The 20217-nt window shown below is 37.5% G+C and overlaps 1 protein-coding gene across 3 annotated transcripts in view; it reads right to left on the reverse strand.

Moving 5' to 3' along the window:
* The window catches only part of ltbp4.L (latent transforming growth factor beta binding protein 4 L homeolog), a 77651-nt gene extending 58568 nt beyond the window's left edge, over positions 1 to 19083 (reverse strand). Inside the window, exons 1-3 of one of the 3 annotated variants that reach the window (XM_041572931.1) lie at positions 19012 to 19083; positions 18611 to 18908; positions 14317 to 14513 (exon numbers count right to left, since the gene is read on the reverse strand). In XM_041572931.1, coding sequence (XP_041428865.1) covers positions 14317 to 14513; positions 18611 to 18906 — 493 coding nt within the window. In that variant the 5' untranslated portion in view covers positions 18907 to 18908; positions 19012 to 19083. Of the gene's footprint in view, positions 1 to 5370; positions 5833 to 14316; positions 14514 to 18610; positions 18922 to 19011 lie in introns of those variants that run through there. The other 2 variants (XM_041572932.1, XM_018230227.2) reach the window with 2 other exon arrangements.
* Positions 19084 to 20217: the final 1134 nt, after the last annotated feature.

A 20217-nucleotide genomic window follows, 5' to 3' on the forward strand; every position in this document is an offset into this window, starting at 1 on the left:
TTGGTATTTTTGTGAGTACAGTGAATCTTACGATCCTAGGGGGCGGCCCTTATTTTTTAAAATGGCAATTTTCTATTTATGATTACCCAATGGCACATACTACTAGAAAAGTATATTATTATGAAAATGGTTTATTTACATGAAGCAGGATTTTACATATGAGCTGTTTTATGCAATATCTTTTTATAGAGACCTACATTGTTTGGGGGGTATAGTTTTCCTTTAAGGTGGATGGTACTGCAGGTTGTAGAGGTGGAGATTATAACAAACTGCAGATGGAAACTTCATTGAATATGGTCAGAATATTGTTGGATTTTTTATTACAATATGTTATAATTGATTGTCACTGACAGGTATGCACTATTTGAACTTAAGAGATGGGGGCATGCACTTTAAAGTTGTTGTTAATTGGAGGGTGAAGCCTTTTTTCATTTTGCTTATTTATACTTGTTTCCTGTTCACTACTGTAACACTTGAGAGATGGGGTAGAGCCCCCGAAACGCTGTAAGCACATTTTGCAGAGTGGGTGCCATCTGATTGCCATTATATAATTGTGTTTTATATGAAACTCCTGAGCAGCAGAGTTCCCAGATAGAGCACCACAGAATTGCACACACAGAACTGGGATTTGTATTAAAATCAAACCCACATTTCCATTTCCATTGTAAGGTGGGGCAGAAGGAACAAAAAAGGAACAGCAAGGTGGTCCCTAAGACTTTAAATTTAGGAGAACAATTAATGATATTAAACTCCTGTTTTCCAACACCCTGTATGCTCTGATTGTGATTAATAAGTAATTATACTCTGAGCTCTTTATAGACATTAAAAAAAACCTGCATATTAGGGTAGTGTTAGCCATGGGGAAGGAGTCAGTAACGGCAAGTGGCAATGTATTGTTCTCCCAATAATCGGCACAGCTGAAGCCACAGGTCAAACTGTATCATAATGCTGTTAGACTGCATTAACTTTTATTTCTATACTCTATAAGCAAGTGCCTTTCAGGTTTGGTAAAGTTCCAAGTTATAGGTAACGTTCCAAGCAAGCTCTTCCTCAGTGCAAGTCAATCTCAGGCAAATCAACTGTTTTCTTCACAGTTTGAAAAATATGCCCTTCAGTGATACCATAAATGCTTCCATCAAAACTGGGGTAATTTATATAGGACAAAGTAGTCTAGTCAGTATCACAACTACCCAAAATGATTTATTGTAGAAAAAGTGGATAAAGAACCTCGAAGAACCTTTTTGTCCTGTGAAATAGTGTTTTTGTTCGCAGTTTTTAAAATATGTTTGGTATATATGTTTAGTAGACTACAGAGAAATGCTGTGGAAATTGTGGAAATTGTACTACAGAAAGCACATGTTCATATTTAACATTTTATAAGGTTCTGATTACAATATTAAAGTAGTGTTTCACAGCAGAAAGTTAACATATAATGAGTAACGTAAACTAGAACTATACAGGTCGTAGTCATACAGAAAAATGACTCTGGGGTTGCAGGAAGACCAGTATTGTACAGGGGCCAAATGACACCCTAATTAATGAGCAATTTCAATATACAGTATAGTGGTAACATAGGTTAAATTACAAATTTGGGGGGGGGCATCTATTAATATTCTAAGACAATTGGTTATTAGTTTTTTGTGATATTTCATTTATTTACACAGTATTTTTCCACAGTGCTACTGGGGTCATTACGTGGAAGCTACAACTTAATTATCACAGCAACCAGACAGTGGCTTAGAAGTCAGAATGGGACATGCACATGGGAGGGTTTAAAGGGAATGATAAACACCAACAAATGAGAATTACATTCAATGTTGAACTGGGTCTGCTAGGGACGGGTGTACCACAGAAACTGACATTAAGGGCCCACTCTGTAGACCATACTATGATGCAAATAGGAAAGGGCTCATGAGAATTGTCCTTGTCCCAGTCCAATTAAGGCTTGGGAAGATACTCAGGGAAAGTATTTTCAACAGCAGACCATAAAATCCCAATACTGTACCAATTGTAAAAAAAAAAACAATTAATGTTATTTGTTACTACAATTGAACACAAGACTCGGTATTATTGTTTTTCTTGAATTTAAAGTAGATAATAATGACCTTCCATGCCTTGTGCCTAGTAGGCTAGCAGTCCCTTGACTCCAATATGTACATATCTTGCCTTGGAAAGTTGGTTGTCCACAGGGCTACAGATGTATGCTCCCTTACCTCAGTACAGGCAGAGGATAAGGGATTGTTCTGTGCCTTTAATGCTACATAGGCTGTGTGATAAATTAAGATGAATGACATGACCCAGTATATTTTCACCCTTTACAGACAAAGACATTCCATACTAGAAATAAACTATTACAAAGCAATTATTGATCATTACCCTGTAACAAGCCCTTTTTCTTTCATATTTAATGAACCTCTTGAAGATTTTGGAACACTAAATTGATTAAAGGACAATATTTGGTTAGAGTAAAACTCAGATATATATGCCAAATTTGGTATATGCATAGTTTTAATAGATATTTCTTTATCCTGCTTTAAACAGAGATGCAAACTCTTTTACAAGTAAATGCATCATTTTCCAGTGATCAGAAAGTTGTCATCTTAAAGGGGTTGTTCACTTTTAAATTAACTTTTAGTGTGATGTAGAGAGTGATATTCTGAGACAATTTGCAGTAGGTTCTCATTTTTTATTATTTGTGGTTTTTGAGTTATTAGGTTTTTTTATTCAGCAGCTTTCCAGTTTACAATTTCAGCAATCTGGTTGCTAGGGTCCAAATTACCCTAGCGACCATGCATTGATTTGAATAAGAGACTGGAATATCAATAGGAGATGGAATGAATAGAAAGATGAGTAATAAGAAGTAGCAATAACAATAAAATGTGTAGCCTTACAGAGTATTTGTTTTTAGATAGGGTCAGTGACCCCCATTTGAAAGCTGGAAAGGGTGAGCAGAAAAAGGCAAACAATTTAAAAACTATAAAAAAATAAAAATGAAGGCCAAGTGAAAAGCTTCTTAGAATTGGCCTGAAAGTTAACTTAAAGGTAAACCACCCCTTTAAACAAACATATAAGGTCGCCGCCTCTTTTCAAAGATTTTCTGTTAAGGGTTAACAACTCCACTATATGTCATTCTTTTTCTTTCAGACATTTATTTGCAATCAATGCCTTAATCATAGTGTGGTCTGGAACATACTAAATGTCATCAGCGAACTAATTCCTCCATCATGTCACAGTGAGTATTATGGGATTGCTTCCCATTCCCATGATTAGTTTATGGAAACTTGCAATGGTGAGTTTTCAAGTACTAAATGAGGGTTCAATGCTATCCTAAGTTCTTCAAATTTTTGGTGAAACAGAAGTGGCCTTTGTCCGGGGAGACTACTTTAATCACCACATGTAGCAGTGACCAAAATTCAGAATTTTCCATCTTCAGTATTTAGCATTTCCTTCAACAGACATCACCACTGCATGACATGGATATCACTGCCAGGACCATACATTTTTTTGCTCCTCCTCTACCTCAGCATCTCCTATTACTACGCTGTCAACTAGTACTATTCTGTGAAATGTAAACTACTCTTATTAATCTTAAAGTTGTGCATACCATTACAAAAGTATTTTCTTAACTACTTCCTATGCTCTGTTAGATTTTCTATTTACCTTCTTACTCATTAGTTCTAAAGAGGCGTACAAGATTTTAGCTTGCACATCTCCCTTTAATATTCCATCAGATTTTGATCTCATTTTAAAAACTTTTTTGTGATCTCTTAAAATGATTTTGCTGTAGATTACCCTCATTCTTCCTAGCACTCATATTCCCTCAAAGCCTGGGCCAGATGGATGATTAAGTCTCCTGGCTTGGCCCCATCTGATGTAGTTAAGTCTAGTCAGGACAAGGCTGCAGTCAGTAGAATTAGCAAAGCAGGAAGATTGCTGGAAGTGGGGTGGAGCTGTATTAGCACATTAGAACATAGCTATTTACTGCCATAGCACCCAGTATCACTACTGACCAATCTCCACCCAGGCCAGCAGTGGAACCTAAGAGCTTAGAACTCCACCATTAACAAACAAATGTTACCTCTTAAAGACCACTTTGAATAATTCCTGCAAGTGTCTCAGTATATGAGAAGCTTATTCATCACAGGAGGATACAGGACAATACTTTTGGAGAATCTATCACTCAATCTTAAAGGAAAAGTAACACCAACAATTGTAAGTGTGTAAGAATGAAAGTAGAATGCACTGGTAAAAGCAGTGTGTCTGCTTTAGAAAGACTACTATAGTTTATATAAATAATCTGCTGTGTAGCCTCGGGGGCAGCCATTCAAAGCTGAAAAGGGAGAAAAGGCACAGGATACACAGCAGATAACAGATAAGCTCTGTTATCTGTTGTGTATCCATTGTTTGAATGACTGCCCCATGGCTAAACAGCTGCTTGTTCATATAAACTATAAACACACCAGTTGTACCAGTGCAGGGCAACACTACATTATATTGTCATTCCTTTAAAGCACTTTTTTGGTGCTACTGTTACTTTAAATGATAAGAAAGTCTGTGATGTGATCCCTCATGTCCAACTTCCCACTAACCCCAGCTGCCATCTGGTATTTCTTTAGCATTCCTTCTAGAGTCGAAATCAAGTTGTCACCATTTTCATTTACATTTATCTGCAAGTATTGTTTTACTGTATATGCCCTACTCTTCTCGTCCAGGGGTTTAGAAAATTCATTATAAATACATGATGAATACAGGATACAAATGATACTTTTCAATACATTAAGACAGTTAAATAATAATAGTTTTTAATTCTGTTCTATTTTTACATAATTACATTATCTAGCTATCGAACAAGAGTTTTTTGGCACTGGTAGAAAAAAAACAAAACATGCTTTAAAAAAGTTTGTGACTTCAGTTAACACAGTTATTGTGGCTTTACGATTGTTGGGATGCTAAATGGTTCAGATCTTCCTAATCACATCCAGTATATGCAAACCAGAACACCAATGTGTTAATTAATCTGCAGTAGAATCTGGATTTCCCAAAGCCTCCCTATTTGTAATGTTCCAATTGCCCAATGATTTAATTTTACCAGCATTTAAACATTTCCACAATTAACGTTGTGTACCTTGAAGAAGTGTAAAATAATACTGTAACAATTATTGCTTTTAAAAATAATTTCCCACTGCAAAGGGGCAGTGCTGACTAGGAACACAGTTAATCTAGCAATAAGCAGTTTTCCTAGAAGCAAAGCATGAGATAAGTTTGTGCACTATAATTTAGTTGGCGGGTAAAATCCCAGGTTCAATATTTAAAAGCACAATGGAACAGAGAATCATGCTATTGCAGCTTTCTGCCGCAGGGAATACTTACAAGCTCTGAAGCCATGTTCCCCATTGTTACTGGACAGCTCGTCACTATAGATAGTGGTCATGTTTCCCCTCTCACATTGGTTAGTGCATCTGTCCCCTAGGCATCGTACACGGCAAACCATTGGAGTAAACATCACTTTGACCTTCTCCACCTGTCCAGAGGCTGGTGTCCACCACAAGCAATACAGAGACAGAAATATAAGCACCAGTTTCCCTGCCATACTCTATTCTAAACAATTTGCTAGATTGTTAGCTCTGGGGATTTAATATTAGCAAGATGGTTTCTCTGCTTTGGGCTCTGTAAGTTTTTGCAAAGCTTGCCTTCTTGCAAATCTTGCCTGTAGTAAATCGAAGGGAGGGAGAAGGGGGGAACTTGGGGGGGAATCTGGATGCCGTTGCTTTCTTAGGGGTCCTGTAATGCTCTGTGCATCTCTCTCATGTTAGAGAGTGAAGTGGAGATCGAGTGACAGTCTCACTATATGAGAGCATGTTACGTTAAAAAAAAAAAAAAAAAAAAAAGAAAAGAAAGAAAGAAAGAAAAGGGAGGACGGATGAGGGAGTGACAGAAAGCATGCAGGGTTATACAGCAAGCTGGCCATGATATGAAATGTGGATCGACTAATTAAAAACACTCACTGGGCAGTGGTCCAACAACAATGTTTACATGGGTCTCCCATCAGCCATTACTTTGCTCTGATTAACCCCTTCTGCCTTCTACCTCTGTGATTTCATAATCAGAATGTTTGAGGCAGGGTGGCTAGAGCTAGTCTATGCTAGCTCACATATTTAAGAGAAAGTAACTTGCATCATTTAAAAACATGGGTTTACTGAGTAAAGATCATGTTGAATAGATTTTTTTGACAGTTTAAATAAGAGTGGCTCAGTTGACAAAGACTTTTTGCACTTTGGTTAAGCTTTTCACGCAGTATCAGAAAGAGTTAAGTTTTAAGGGTTGAGGACATGCTTTAGGTTTGTACCATAGATGTGTAATTGATTGAAATAGTCATCACAATACAGGTAACAAGTGGAGTGTCTCAAGGTTCTCTGCCGGTGCATGACCTATCTAATGTTTTGTTAGTGAGGTAACAGATGGCCCAAAAGAGAAAGCTTTCCTGATAAAACACAGATTTACAAGTGCACATTCCAGATGGGCTGATTAAAATGGTTAACAGTTTTCCCAAATTAGTACAATGAACCAAATACAAAATGTAGAACTTTAATCTTTAATCTAAGGGTAAAAAAATACATTTCTGAATGCTGCATATGCAAGTACTGTATGATAACAAGCGTACATGCCTTCTTAAAAAGAAAAATATGTGTGCTTTCCTCAAAATAGCTTGCAGCAATATGCTTTGCCGAACAATCAGCAATGACTTTGCACCTTTTGATTTGTATGATTCCAGATGCAAAACTATTCTTGGGTTTGCAAATCCCTAAATTAGGGTAAACTGCATGTTGTTTTGTACTGGTACAGAAGAAAATTGAAGACTCGGGGGTCCATTTATTACAGCTCAATTTTTACTCAGTTTTTAGGGGGAAAACTCTTATTTTTCATGGAAAAATAAACTCAAATTTTTAGAGAATTATCATACTGCTAAAAATCTGAATCTGAAAATACGCCATCTCGAACCTGTCGAAGTCATCTAGAAGTCAATGACAGATGTCCCTCTTGACATCATGATCTGCGCTTGATAATCCAAAAAAGTCGGGGTTTCACCAATGCTCTACCACCGGCATCCTGGCCACCTTCCACTCCTGGCTAAAAAACTGTGGTTTACTGCAGCAGGCTGCTGGGCAATGAGGCCTGGTGTGTTTGGGGTGTGGCACCCTTAATCATAGGCTCACAAGATTGTAATTACAGCTTCCTAAAATAGACAATACAACAGCAATAATAAACCATATTACTGATATAAGTATATGTATATAAACGTGCAGGTTGTATAGATGTGTTATTCAAGAAGTGCCCAGTAGGGGTTGCTGTTGTAGTTGTTAAGTAAGTTGTAATTACAATGTTGTGAGCCTATGATTAAGGGTGCCACACCCAAAACGTGTCAGACCTCACTGTCCAGCAGCCTGTTGCAATAGCCTGGATTTCCACCTGGTTTGCAATTAAGATAAGTTTAAAGCGAATACCCCTACGGGGCTGAGCCTCCCTGGGTTGTTGAGTGGTAGGATGATCCTGGCTTGAATAAAAGTTAGAGTAAGATTGGGGAGAAAACCCCCTTTTGCTGTCATAGATACACCTGAATGTCAGTAAGGGCAAGAGTTGCTAAACCTTTTTTACTGCCCTAGATGTTCTTGAAACTTTAGCTGGATGATTGACATACCAATGTATTACTATATCTTTAATTATATTACAAAATATAGGATGCCCTGGCCAATGGTTGGACCTACAAGGGAGACTTGAACTTAAAAAGTCCCATAAACACTGTTCTAGTGCTTTGGTTGACCTTTAAAAAAACAATACGTCTTACCTGTTCCTTCCATGGACTTAATGTACCTTTGTGTTGTGACTTACGAGGATTCTTGCATAAAACTGTGTAATGTAACAAAATGTTCTGCCCAAGAATGCACTGAGATGGGTTAAAATGCTAATTATTCAATACACCGGCATATTTATGAGTTTTTTAAATGGCCAAATGCATTCTGTAGTGGTGACAGCCCTGTGATTTTGGCTTCATGCACACTGCAGATCTTTGTCCCTGTGTCAGACTGAAAGTTGGATCCAATTAGTCACATCATTATGTGAATATATGCAATTTGCAATTGACTCAAATGAATTGCATTGCATCCAACCATTTGTCTTAAATTGACTGTAAAAATTGCTATGAGCCAAATGGGAATAAAACTATTTACCCAATTGCTTTGGTTGGAACAAACAAATCTGTATCATGCTGCATCTTTATCTGACAAGCAGTATAATTCTAAATTTCATTGCATAGTATAAACAGATCTATCTGAAATGTATCATCTGGTGGGGTGACAATGATATCCTATTTCTATATCTAGTACGAGTAAATCTAGTCCAGTTGTTCTAGATTTACTTATACTAGCTATACCATAACCTGTATTAATGAAAACCTTCATAGATATCCCCTATTTCTGTTAAATAATAAATAACATCTATGCAGAAATAAAATACACTCTAGCTACAGGATGATGGTTACATTTTCTGGACATTTCATTACCAACGTTTCCAACCAAAACATGCACGGAACTCAATGCCAGTCAGCTGGTTCTTTAGTCAATAATTCTAATCATAAATTGCTGATTCTGATTTTTCTAATAAAGTGCTTTTGAGGACATAAAATAAGGTTATGAGGGAACAAGAACATAAGAGAAACAAGGGCAAGTCTCGGGTACCCTTTGTCATACAGTATAGCATGACAGTCAGTCTTTTGCTTTCGTACTGCAAAGACATTGAATTATACTCAAGTATACCTTTATAAAGAATTTCAAGAACACTTCTGGATAATTCATCAAAGGTGGCTGCTCTAGAAGTCAGTTAGTATCCTCAAGCATGAATAAACCATTTAATCGCATGCAAAGTTCAATGTTTTGGTCATCTTTCTGAAGGATCTGTGTATCCTATGTACAGTATATATAGTAGAATATTGAAAATACTTAGAAGAAAGTTGGTCAGGTCATATCAATATCCACTCTATAAATGATAGGACTATCCAAGCAGACTTGTGGGCCAAAGTTGGACTATTTGGCACAGGTTCTGCATTAAATGGGTGTATGTGTAGGTGAACTAATAAATAATAAGTAATTAAGTACTGCATTTTAAAACCTGAGGTTGTGGCAATTGCCCAGCTGTGAAAAAAACTGGTAACTTTTCGATTGTTCTGTATCTCTCTGGGCCAAAAACATATGGCAAGTTAATTTGCTCCTTATAAAATTGACTGTAGTGTGTGTGATAGGAACCTTAGACTGTAAGCTTCATTGGGACTAGGGTTGCCACATTTTCCCGGTGGTAACTCCAGGCGGGACAGTGACGTAAATGGAGATGGATAGTTGCATGGTGGGGCGGACCAATGACATATGGGGGGCAGTCTGGTGACATCAGGGGCTGGACTATGACATGGCGACGAGTGATTGGCCAATCATCACGTCAATCTTGGGGACTCAAAAAAACAGTCTGTCCTGGTCAAAACCGGATAGGTGGCAACTCTAACTGGGACAGGGATTGATGTAAATAATGTATAATCTCTGGTAAGAGTACTGTGGAATATGTTAGCATTATATAAATAAAGGATATTAATGAGTTATAGAAGTTTGATCTGCCACGCAGAAAAAAAAATCGTCCAATACTTTGGTTGTATCTCCTTGCCTAGGATTGATAAGGTTGAGTGTATCAACAATTAAATTGCCATCCCCACCCCAAACCCTAAGAAGAACATTTTTTCACAAGACTGCATTGAGTGTTTGGGCCATAATCATGAATGTATCAATAGGACAATTGTTTTTCATATAAACATGCTTTTGTTTTGCTGCCAGTCAATGTAATGTAGCACAAACTAACAGTACATTAATATGAACACTAAACCAGGAGATACTTGAGATAAACCATGCCATATAAGGTCCATGTTTGAGTTGACTTCTGTCCCCAAGAATGTAGAAAATTCTACATGTATTTTATGGACAGGTCAAAAGACATGCCATTTTCCAATATTTATTCTCCCCTCAGACAACGCAACATTTTTCTATACACACGTCTCGAATGGGGTAGTAAAACCCAAGTATTAACTTTGTAGCCATCAAACCCACCTAATAAAAGGATTCCTGTATGCATCTGCTTATGTTATTTTTTTATTAATCTAGTATGAGAAGGAGCTAGGCCAAAAACTGTCTCGGTTAAGAATAGGAAGAGGATAATTTTCCATATATTTAACTGGCAAAAAAAAGGATACCCTGGAGAAAAGCAAATGAGAGCATTGTATAACTGTACAGGCAGGGAAGTGGTTGGTAGATGGATAATGTTTTTTAATATAAATATACAGGGATTTTTCCCCTGCATTTTAGAGAGGTATCAAAAGGTTCATTGAGATGCAAGAGAGAAATGTGTAAGGCATAGAATTTGCACGTCACGTGTTATTTTCCAACAGAAACACAATGGCCAGTACATTATAGTATTTGGGTTGGCTGTGAGGGTAACATGAATGGATCATTCTGCAGTTTAAAGAACTGGCAGACTAGAAGGCCCTTTTCCTGCAATCAAGTGAAATTGAGCTAGAGTAGACATTAAAGCAATTTACTTTTTCTTGTAAAAGCAGTGTAGCTGTATATTTCAAGCAGAAGCACAGTACGTACTATTACAACACTGACACCTTAGACATGGGGCATAAGACTGACAGGTATACACATTCAATGAAAGACTAATACAAATGTGGCAAAGATTAGTTTGGAAATAGTTGACACAAAGTTTCTCATTATACGTTGGCACTAACTAGAGTAGGGAGGGAAATTTGCCAACTTTGTATTGAGGCTTGAGAGCAGTTCAGTTAAAGGGTGAAAAAGCCTAATAGCCTAATGCCGAAGAGACACATGAAGAATTTAGGGCAGGCTGATGCTGTGCAAGCATTTAGAGCAGGGCACTGAGGTTGAAAATGTTTTTCTTTTACAGTAAAAGAGACCATAGCAAATTGGGTGTGGGAAGAGAGACCCTTGGCTGCTATTGCATTTTCTCTTTCAACGGCTGCAGGAAACTCCTATCAGTGTAAATAATATTATTTTCAGCTGGGCGTTTTCAGGTCTCAAGTCTTGAGCAGACGAGGGAAACAATAACAGGACATAGACTGGAGTTACAGTGGGTATATGCTATTAGGCTGTTGATAAGGTGAGGCACTGGGCCAAATAGGTTGTTTGGGGTTGTATTGTACAAAATCTTTAGAAGAATTGTATACACCAGTATGGATGAAGAGAATGCTTTATGCAAACTTATACTCTGAGCTTGTTAAAGACATAGTTCACATTTAAACTGACTTTTAGTATGATGTACACAGACCAGAAGCCAGTTGTCTCCGAATTGTACTATTATTTAACTTTTTGATTATTTAACAGTTTGGAATTTCATTAGCTATCTGATTGCTAGGATCCAATTTAACATAGCAACAACTTGCTGACGAATAGGACAGGGTCTGCATAGAAAGACAAAAAGATATTGACACATTCCTATGAAAATCCATAACAATGTGTCAGCATTTTTGGGGGAGTCTATGCATCAATAGCTGTTGCCCCAATGCCTCCCCCAGCCCAGCTGTTACACAAAGGGGAACACGTTGCAGAGGCCATTCTGTTTCTTGGTCATGCTGGGCAATTCTTCCATAGGCTGATTACAAATGTAAACACTGCTGTAGCCTATTAAATGTTGTGCTGCCTAAAATATGTAATGCTGGGCTATGAATTTATATAATCTGTCAATGTTAACGTGTTATGTGATTAAAAGTGACAATAACAATAAAATTGTCACCTCCCAGAGCAATATTTGTTTGGCTGCTGGGGTAAATTACAAGCTGAAGGCAAATAATTCAAAAAGTCTTTGGAGCAGGCACTCAATGAAGGCAAACTTCCACCAGGCAATTAGTTCAAAGTGAAAATAGTTTATTGTGTCCACATAAACATTTAACCATAGCCTTGTGTATGACACAAAACGCATAAGGCTGTGAACACAATAAACTCTTTTCACTTTGAACGAATTGCCTGGTGGAAGTTTGTCTTCATTGAGTGCCTGCTCCAAAGACTTTTTGGATTGTCCGCTCTCTGTGCTGAGGGCTCAGGTCGGTGCACCTGGGCCTCTTCCCTCCTGTGGTGAGTAATCACTTTCTACCTGGAGACCCTAACTTCAGACTTTTGATTGCAAATAATTCAAAAACTATAATGAAATTATAAAATAAATTTAAAAATTAAGACATTTTAAGTTGCCAAGAATAGGCCATTCTATAACATGTAAAAAGTTAAATAAAAGGTGAAATACTAATTTAAGCACCATAGTATTATTTATCAGGAGAACTCAGCAAAATGACTCTTGGCCAGATCAGTCTTCACTCAGAGCTTCCCAAATGGGTGGCCCCCTTCTTTGCCTGAGGTCCATATGCTAGCACTTTGCCCAGTACCATAAAAACACACCCACAGGACAATCAAAATGATATGAGTTACTCTGAATTGGGCACAATAATAAACATGACCAAGTGATATATGGTAGGGCAGCCAAGATCATTTTTAAGCAAAAATGTATATAGTATTCCAACATGGGAAAGATGTACAGCAATGATAAACAAACAGAACAGGTTAATGGCTGACACAGGAAAGAAAGCTAGATGGTTCAAGAAAAAAATTATATGTCTGGTCATATAGAGTTATGCAAAGTACCACAGAAGTGTCCCAGAGGCAGATACAACATAAAAAGTCAGAAAATGTAGAATTGTTGTCGAAAACAATGTTAAGAATGAGTCAAGAGTATTAAAGGGTACAATTAATGCTAAAACTGGATATAACTGTTTTAGAAGAGCTGAGCACCTGTATAGCCAATACTGGTCTGATCACTGGTTTCTGTTTACACAAAATAGAATACTTATGTGCACAGGTCTGTAATCCACACACACTACTACACTGTAGTTTACTTTTACTTCTATGCAAAAATATTATTTAAAGGAGGAAGTTATTGCTGAAACCACTTGTGTCCATCACATGAAAATCTCTCATGGACTTTCAATTGGAAGAAAATTAAGCATGAAACACATTGGTGACCCTACAATTCTAAGCACACAAACACCATCAAGTTTAGATGGACACTGTATTGAGTCATTTGGAAGACAGTCTCTTAATTGTAACAACCATATGACGTTTGACAGCTGTGAGTCCACATGTAAATATGAATGCACATAACTCAGTGACCAAACTCATGTCTGATGCAGAACTTTCAGACATGGAAAAATAATTATAATTTAGACCTGGATTCATACTTCCCCATGGTCACTCTGGAGTTCTATTCATACATTATAAAACCACAGTTGTGTACAGGAGGGTATTCAGCATAAAGCAGTTAGTTAAGAATTTGCTTGTTATACTTTGCATGACTTATGAAGGGCAGGGCAGTCTAGCTCTTGATGTTTGCATGGGACCTACAAGCGTTTTACAGCTCTAGCCTACATGAGACTCATTTGTATATCACCACTGTTATAAAAATCGTTGGCCCAAAGCCTATAAACAGAAAGTAAATACTAGAATGTAAGACCATTGCATTTTAGGTCACACACTATTCATAGTCTGTTGAGTAAGTTTGCTTTATCTCAGACTGGCAATATGGAAACTCTGAGAAATGCCTTGCGACTTTGCGAGGTAAAACGAAGCGCTGCATTTGTTTAACCATCAATTATTTACATTATCGCCAATGGGGAAGCTTTTGGAGGAGATTAGTCAGCCGCAGAAGAGGAGATTTTTCCTGGGTGAATTGTGTACCATTGCCCTTATGTAACAAAAAGCAAGCAACTGAATTGGATGCAGTTGCCCTGAAATTTGCCTGGTTGACTTGATTTCCTGTACTTGGTGTCTAAATGACTTAAGTCTTTAGTTACAAGTCTTCTACATAGTGACATAGCCTGAAGTGGGTACTGTGGAAATTCCAGAGGGGTTCCTCTACATCAATCAGTGCACTTGCATGCAATTCACAACAAAAGGGAAGACGGATGCACCAGTGCTGAGCGCAGCTATAGGGATATAGATATATGTGCAACCACTGCATCCATTTTTGTGGCTGTGGTGGAAAATAAGCCCTGTGGTCTAATGTAAACCCCAGGTGTAAATGCAGGGTGCAGACTTCCTAACCTGCATGTAATAAATAAGCCTAAAATCCTCTAAATGTTTGCCACATTGGGGGTCACCATTTTGATTCTCGCCATAGTTACTACAAATATAAACCGATGCTGTTTAGAGACATATTGCTTACCAGCCTTGTGGATCTGCTTATGATTCATATATTCTTTCCTTGGGGTATGTATAGTCTTGTTGGCATAGTGCTTCTCTTTCTCACCATTATTGCCTATTAAGCGTTTCTGTGTTTCCAGGTGTGTGGTGAGTAAACTGGTGATCTTCCCATGTGAGGCCAAGCCTTTCCGCTTTAGAATGGACTGAAGCTCCTGTAGACTGGAAGATGAAACTGCATTCATATAGTATTGAACTGGAGAACAAAACACTGTCTGCAATTATAGTAACTAGTTCCTCGATAATGTAAAGACAAATATATACTTATAGAACTTCCCATGTATTTTAGCTTGTAGGCGCTCTGCCAAGCAAGTCTGTGGAAAATACTGTGCATTTAAAAGATATCAGCCACAGGCCATTGTGTTAATATCCAAGAAAGACATGAAGTTAAAGGGGTGGTTAACCTTTAAGTAACTTTTAGTATATTATAGAATGGCTAATTATAAGCAAATTTTCAATTGGCCTTAAGTTTTTTTTTTTAATAAATTATTTTTGAATTATTTTTATGCCTTCTGACTCTTTACAGCTTTTAAATGGCGGTCACTGACCCCATCTAACAAGTAAATGAGCCATAAGGCTACAAATCCATTGTTATCGCTACTTTTTATTACTCGTGTTTCTATTCATGCCATCTCCTATTCATATTCCAGTCTCTTTTTCAAATCAGTGCATGGTTGCTATGGTAATTTGGACCCTAGCACCCAGATTGATAAAATTGCAAACGGGAGACTTGCTGAATAGAAAGCTAAATAACGCAATATTTCAATTCAAAATCGGGAGTCCATATAGTTATTCAGCCAGGCCCAAGGGACTCGCCCCAGTTCAAAAAGGCATTCAACTACAGAAAAGTTTATATCAAAAACGATATAAGTCCCAAGGCCTCTTCAAGTTTTTTTTTTTTTTTCACTTGAAGAGGCCTTGGGACTTATATAGTTTTTGATATAAACTTTTCTGTAAATAACGCAATAACCACTAATAAAAAAATGAAAACCGACTGCAAATTGTCTCCGAAAATCTCTCACCATCAAATGATCCAGAACTTAATATCAATGTTTGGAAAAGCATAAAATCAGTGCATGCGACAAATATGAACTGTAGGGCTGAATCAGTTTTATTTTTATATATCTTTTATATTATTACTACAACATGATTGTTCTAAAAAGTCTGATCCTGTTCACAGTCCTCAAACTTGGGGAAAGACAATTTCACACACTAAGGGGCAGATTTATCAAAGGTCGAGGTGAATTTTCGAATGAAAAAAATTCGAATTTCGAGCTATTTTTTTTGTATACTTTGACTAGGGAATAGTCCAAATTCGATTCGAATTTGAAAAAAATTAAAAAATTAGAATATCAAAATTTATCATGTACTGTCTCTTTAAAAATTCGATTTCGCCCATTCAGCCATATTGCTGTTTTAGCCTATGGGGACATCCTAGAACCTGTTTTGAGTCAGTTGGTAGACTTTAAAAAATCAAAGTTTTATTTTGGGAAAAACTTCGATCAAATGCGCTATTCCTTTGATTAGTACGATTCAAATTCGGCCTACTCGATCGAAAACTGACCTATTTGACCAAAACAAACACTTCGACTTAATTTCGGTTGGTCTTTTTGAATTCGAATTTCGAATTTTTTTCAATTCGAAATTCGACCCTTGATAAATATGCCCCTAAGGGTTCATACACTCATAAACATGGTGGGTTCTTTTTCTCTGGCTAGAGACGCAGGCTTGAGTGCACCTAAACAGTGGTGGCCCATCGGCTGGCAACCTGACTGGCCACCTTGCCCCCCCTGCCCCTCCCTTTGTGCATGCTCATGGTGCAAATTAGTGAGCTTGATCTACATTTATAATAAAATAGAATAGTAAGATACATTTATATTCACAAAAATGCACTTAGCTGTGTTTAAAACAAAAACATACCAATGCAATATAAACATTTAAATGTGCTTGGCATGTATTTTTTTGTTTTTAAACACCCGTAATACTGACAGTGTGCATCATTCAGGAGCCAGTTAGGAATCCCTGGGGCCCACACATATGCATACAATCTGCTTCTTCTGTTGTTATGGCCATGTTGTCTTCCTGAAATATCAGGATTTGTTATTCAAGAGCATTATAAAGTAAGCCCAAGAACAAATACATAGGTGCAAATATGTGCCCTCACATCACATTATAGTATGCTGGGGCCAAGTCCCATAATGTATTGTAAGTAGAGGCTCACGTGGGGATAAGACTGCTATGTACTAGTCCCAGAGAGGAGCCCTTGTAACTTGAATATCTATTTGTCCCCCACCGGAAATATCCTTTCTTTTGGGTGTCACAGTGCCCAAAAATACCTTCCGCTCTGGATCCATTGATGAATAATTGTGCAAAAATGCAGAAGAATCTGGCACTTTATCACACACAGGAAATGCTCTATGCTCTAATGTATCATTGCATTTAAACCTTCCAGTATCTCAACTGTCCTCTGCCCCCCCCCCCCCGGCCCAAATAATTATCTTTCTTTCTGGGAAGAATTGGCAATACAGTTAAACATCCCCAATAATGGCAAGAGCCAAAGTCACTTAATGGATAGTTGAAGAATACAGAAAAGTATCACTGGGAACAACAGTAAGGGTTCAGTAGCTTCACTGGTTTATTATAAAAGAGAATGAATAACTTTGCAGTTATACAATGAGGCCCTCTGCTGCTCATTTCTGCAACTTACACAGACTGCGAATCTGGGAGACAGCTGAGAATATTTTTTTGTTGCTATTAATGGTTTCATTTATTTTGGTCATTATAGCAATTATTTGCATACTTCCCTATTTCTATTAAATGTTAATACTTCATTTGGTGCAGATGTAACTGGCTTAGATCTGTTTTGTGAAAATGTTAGTAAATTGATTTTTTAAGTGCTACTCTAAATTCAGTATACATCACCAAATTTTCAAACTTTATTTTGATGGCAGTGCCCCTTATTTGTTGTTTTTCTAGGGGTAATGCTGCAAGGTTGTCAAAAACTGCTTTTCAACATGCCTGGACCTCTTGGGACAATCATATACTTCCTTTGTGAAATTTGGCCAGCCAGTGTAATTCATTTGGGAAGCATCAAAGCCTTGCTGTAGAGTAGGGATATGGTCCATGCTCTACATATAGATTAATAGAACACAATTTATACCTTTTAAATAGACATATTATGCACCTGATGACAAGGGTGTAATTATAGAGGAAGCAAACCCTGCAGATTGAGGAGGGCAAATATGTAGAGAACCCAGATGGGCACCAATTAATGAGCATTTTCAATAAGTAGTGATAAAATAGGTCAATGTAACAAAATTTCGAGGGAATTCAAAATTAATTTCTTGTGGAGCCCTGTAATATCTAGTTACGCCATTGCTTGTAGATGCAACGCACAAAAGGAGCAGCTCAAGACAGATGGTAATTGCAGGGATAACTTGTGTTTATATACCCCTGAGCTTGCATGGAGCACCATATGTATCAAAGCAGATAGTATTGGCATATTGGTGCTCCATCTGTGTCAGTTGTCCTGGCTCTAGTACCTCTTAATAGCTAGGCAAGTTTTCTAGTTGCCATTACTAGATTAGTTTCAAGTAGCTAAGCACTAAAATAGGCTTTTAAATTGTGTCACTTGGCTTATATTTGTTGTCTTTCATGTAATAGGAACTACAGCTATCAGCATCTTTAGACTAAAAAATGATCACTAACTTACTGAATGATGTATCTAAAGGTACACCACTAGATTTATGAATTTTCATACATTTCAAGCAGATATGGCAAAAGCAAAACTGTTAATAAAATGAAAGTGCTCTGCTGTAAACTTTAGGATAATGATCTGCCCTAAAGGTTCATTGACAGAGCTTTGTTTAATATAGGATCTGATAGCTTTGGTAGCTATGTAGGTTATCTACACTGGGGTACAGACCTTATGCCAAGAGATTTCTGAGTCTCCTTGAGGTGAGCTGTTTTGGTTTTCTGGCAAATAGCAGGGCTGGATATTTAGGAATGGACAGTAAACTACACTGTTTTAGTGCAGAGAGAGAAACTGGACTATTTGCTCCCTCTGATTGCCCTGCTCCATGTGATCGGAGGTGACCGTTGGGTTGCATCAGACCCTAAAGCACCATTGATAAAAAAAGATTATTTTTACATGGTACCCTCTGCTATGGAATTTTTGAATTCCACAAAATCTGTGCTTTGCTGATGCTTTGGTGGTTATGCAGCAGCTCCAAGAAACCCAGGGTATTATGGGTACTTACGATAGAGGCTGCCATCTGAGCGAGGTTTTGCTCTTATCTGAATGAATTTGCACCTTTGGGTCACTGTATTTTAGTTCAGCAGTTGAGACGTCTGTGTTGACCGTACTTCCTGCTGTGCTTATAGCAGGAGTTAGAGTTGGAACCATAGTGAATTGAATAACTACATCAGCCTTCGGGATTCCAGTTTCAGATTTACCAGGGAAAGACTGATGTTGACATCGCGTGCCCCTGAAGCCATTCTTACATACACAAGTCTGCAGTTTACGGCATCCATTTTTGCATTTTTGCATGCACATAACTGCAAAAAGAAAAGCAATGCAAAAAATTACTTGAAAATCAGTTTTATCCATGTACTATGGATTGTCATACAGTCCAAAATGGTTTACAATTACCAATCATACCTCTGGTACACTTCCCTGATTTAGGTGCTGTCCTCGGGGCAGAGCAGCATTTTGATCCACACAGGTTGTCTCTGTAAAACACAACCAAAAATAATATTTTACCAAAGAGGCAAATAAAGAGCATTACAAATAAATCTAATATATTAAGGAATAGTCTAGAACTTCTCTCTCTTCATGTGTAATAAGGCAGGCTCAAAGCCACCCTGAGAGGGCTTTTTTCATCTTCTATCATACTAAACAATTATTCAGCAGTGCTAAAGAAAGGCCTTGTGTTTTTATATAATCATGGGACTCCTTGGTGACATAATATCCTTATACAGGTTTGGGACCTGTTATCCAGAATGCTCAGGGCCTGGAGTTTTCCTGATAACTGATGTTTCCATAATTTGGATCTCAAAAACTGAAAGTCTACTTAAAAATCATTTAAAATTTAATGAAACCTAATAGGATTATTCTGCCTCCATTAAAGAATAATTATATATTAGGTAGGATCAAGTACAAGCTACCATTTTATTATTTTTAAATCACATCAAAAATGTGAGTAAAATGGAGCCTATGGCCTGTCTGTAATTCAGAACTTTCTGGATAACAGGTTTCTGGATAATGGATACCAGACCTGTACTTTGCTATTGGAGGTACATTATTTATTTTTTACTGTTGCTTACCATAGCAGCCAGGCACTTTGGCATCAGTTTGTTTTAGGATGATTTATAGGGAAATCTGAGTATTTGTATTTTTGCCTGTAGGAAGGTTTGGAGGCAGAGGCTTACGGTAACTATAGAGGAAGTAGACCTTGCAGCTGCAGGGGGACCCAGGAGGTATAGGGGGCCCCATGAGGCCCTAATTAATGAGTACATGTAATATATATTGGTAAAACAGGACAACCTCTGGATATTTTGGGGGCCCTAAATTTATTTTGCTGTGGGGCCTAGAAACATCTAGTTTTGCCACTGTCTGGACTAATATATTTTGTTGTGCAGATGATGAGAGTGCATATATCTATTTTATATGTATTATATACTAAGTAAGACATTTTAAAGTAGGATAAGCAGGATCAAGAATGTTTAATATTTCTACACATCAAAGCATAGACAGACAGCACAGTCTTTTACTGGCATTTATTATCACTGTCTCCTTTCTCAAAGTGACAGACTCATCATTCCAACGTCCAGCAAGAAAGGATAAAGGCTTTTTATTTGGAAAAGA

This window comes from Xenopus laevis, chromosome 8L (assembly GCF_017654675.1).
Source record: "Xenopus laevis strain J_2021 chromosome 8L, Xenopus_laevis_v10.1, whole genome shotgun sequence".
NCBI lineage: Eukaryota > Metazoa > Chordata > Amphibia > Anura > Pipidae > Xenopus > Xenopus laevis.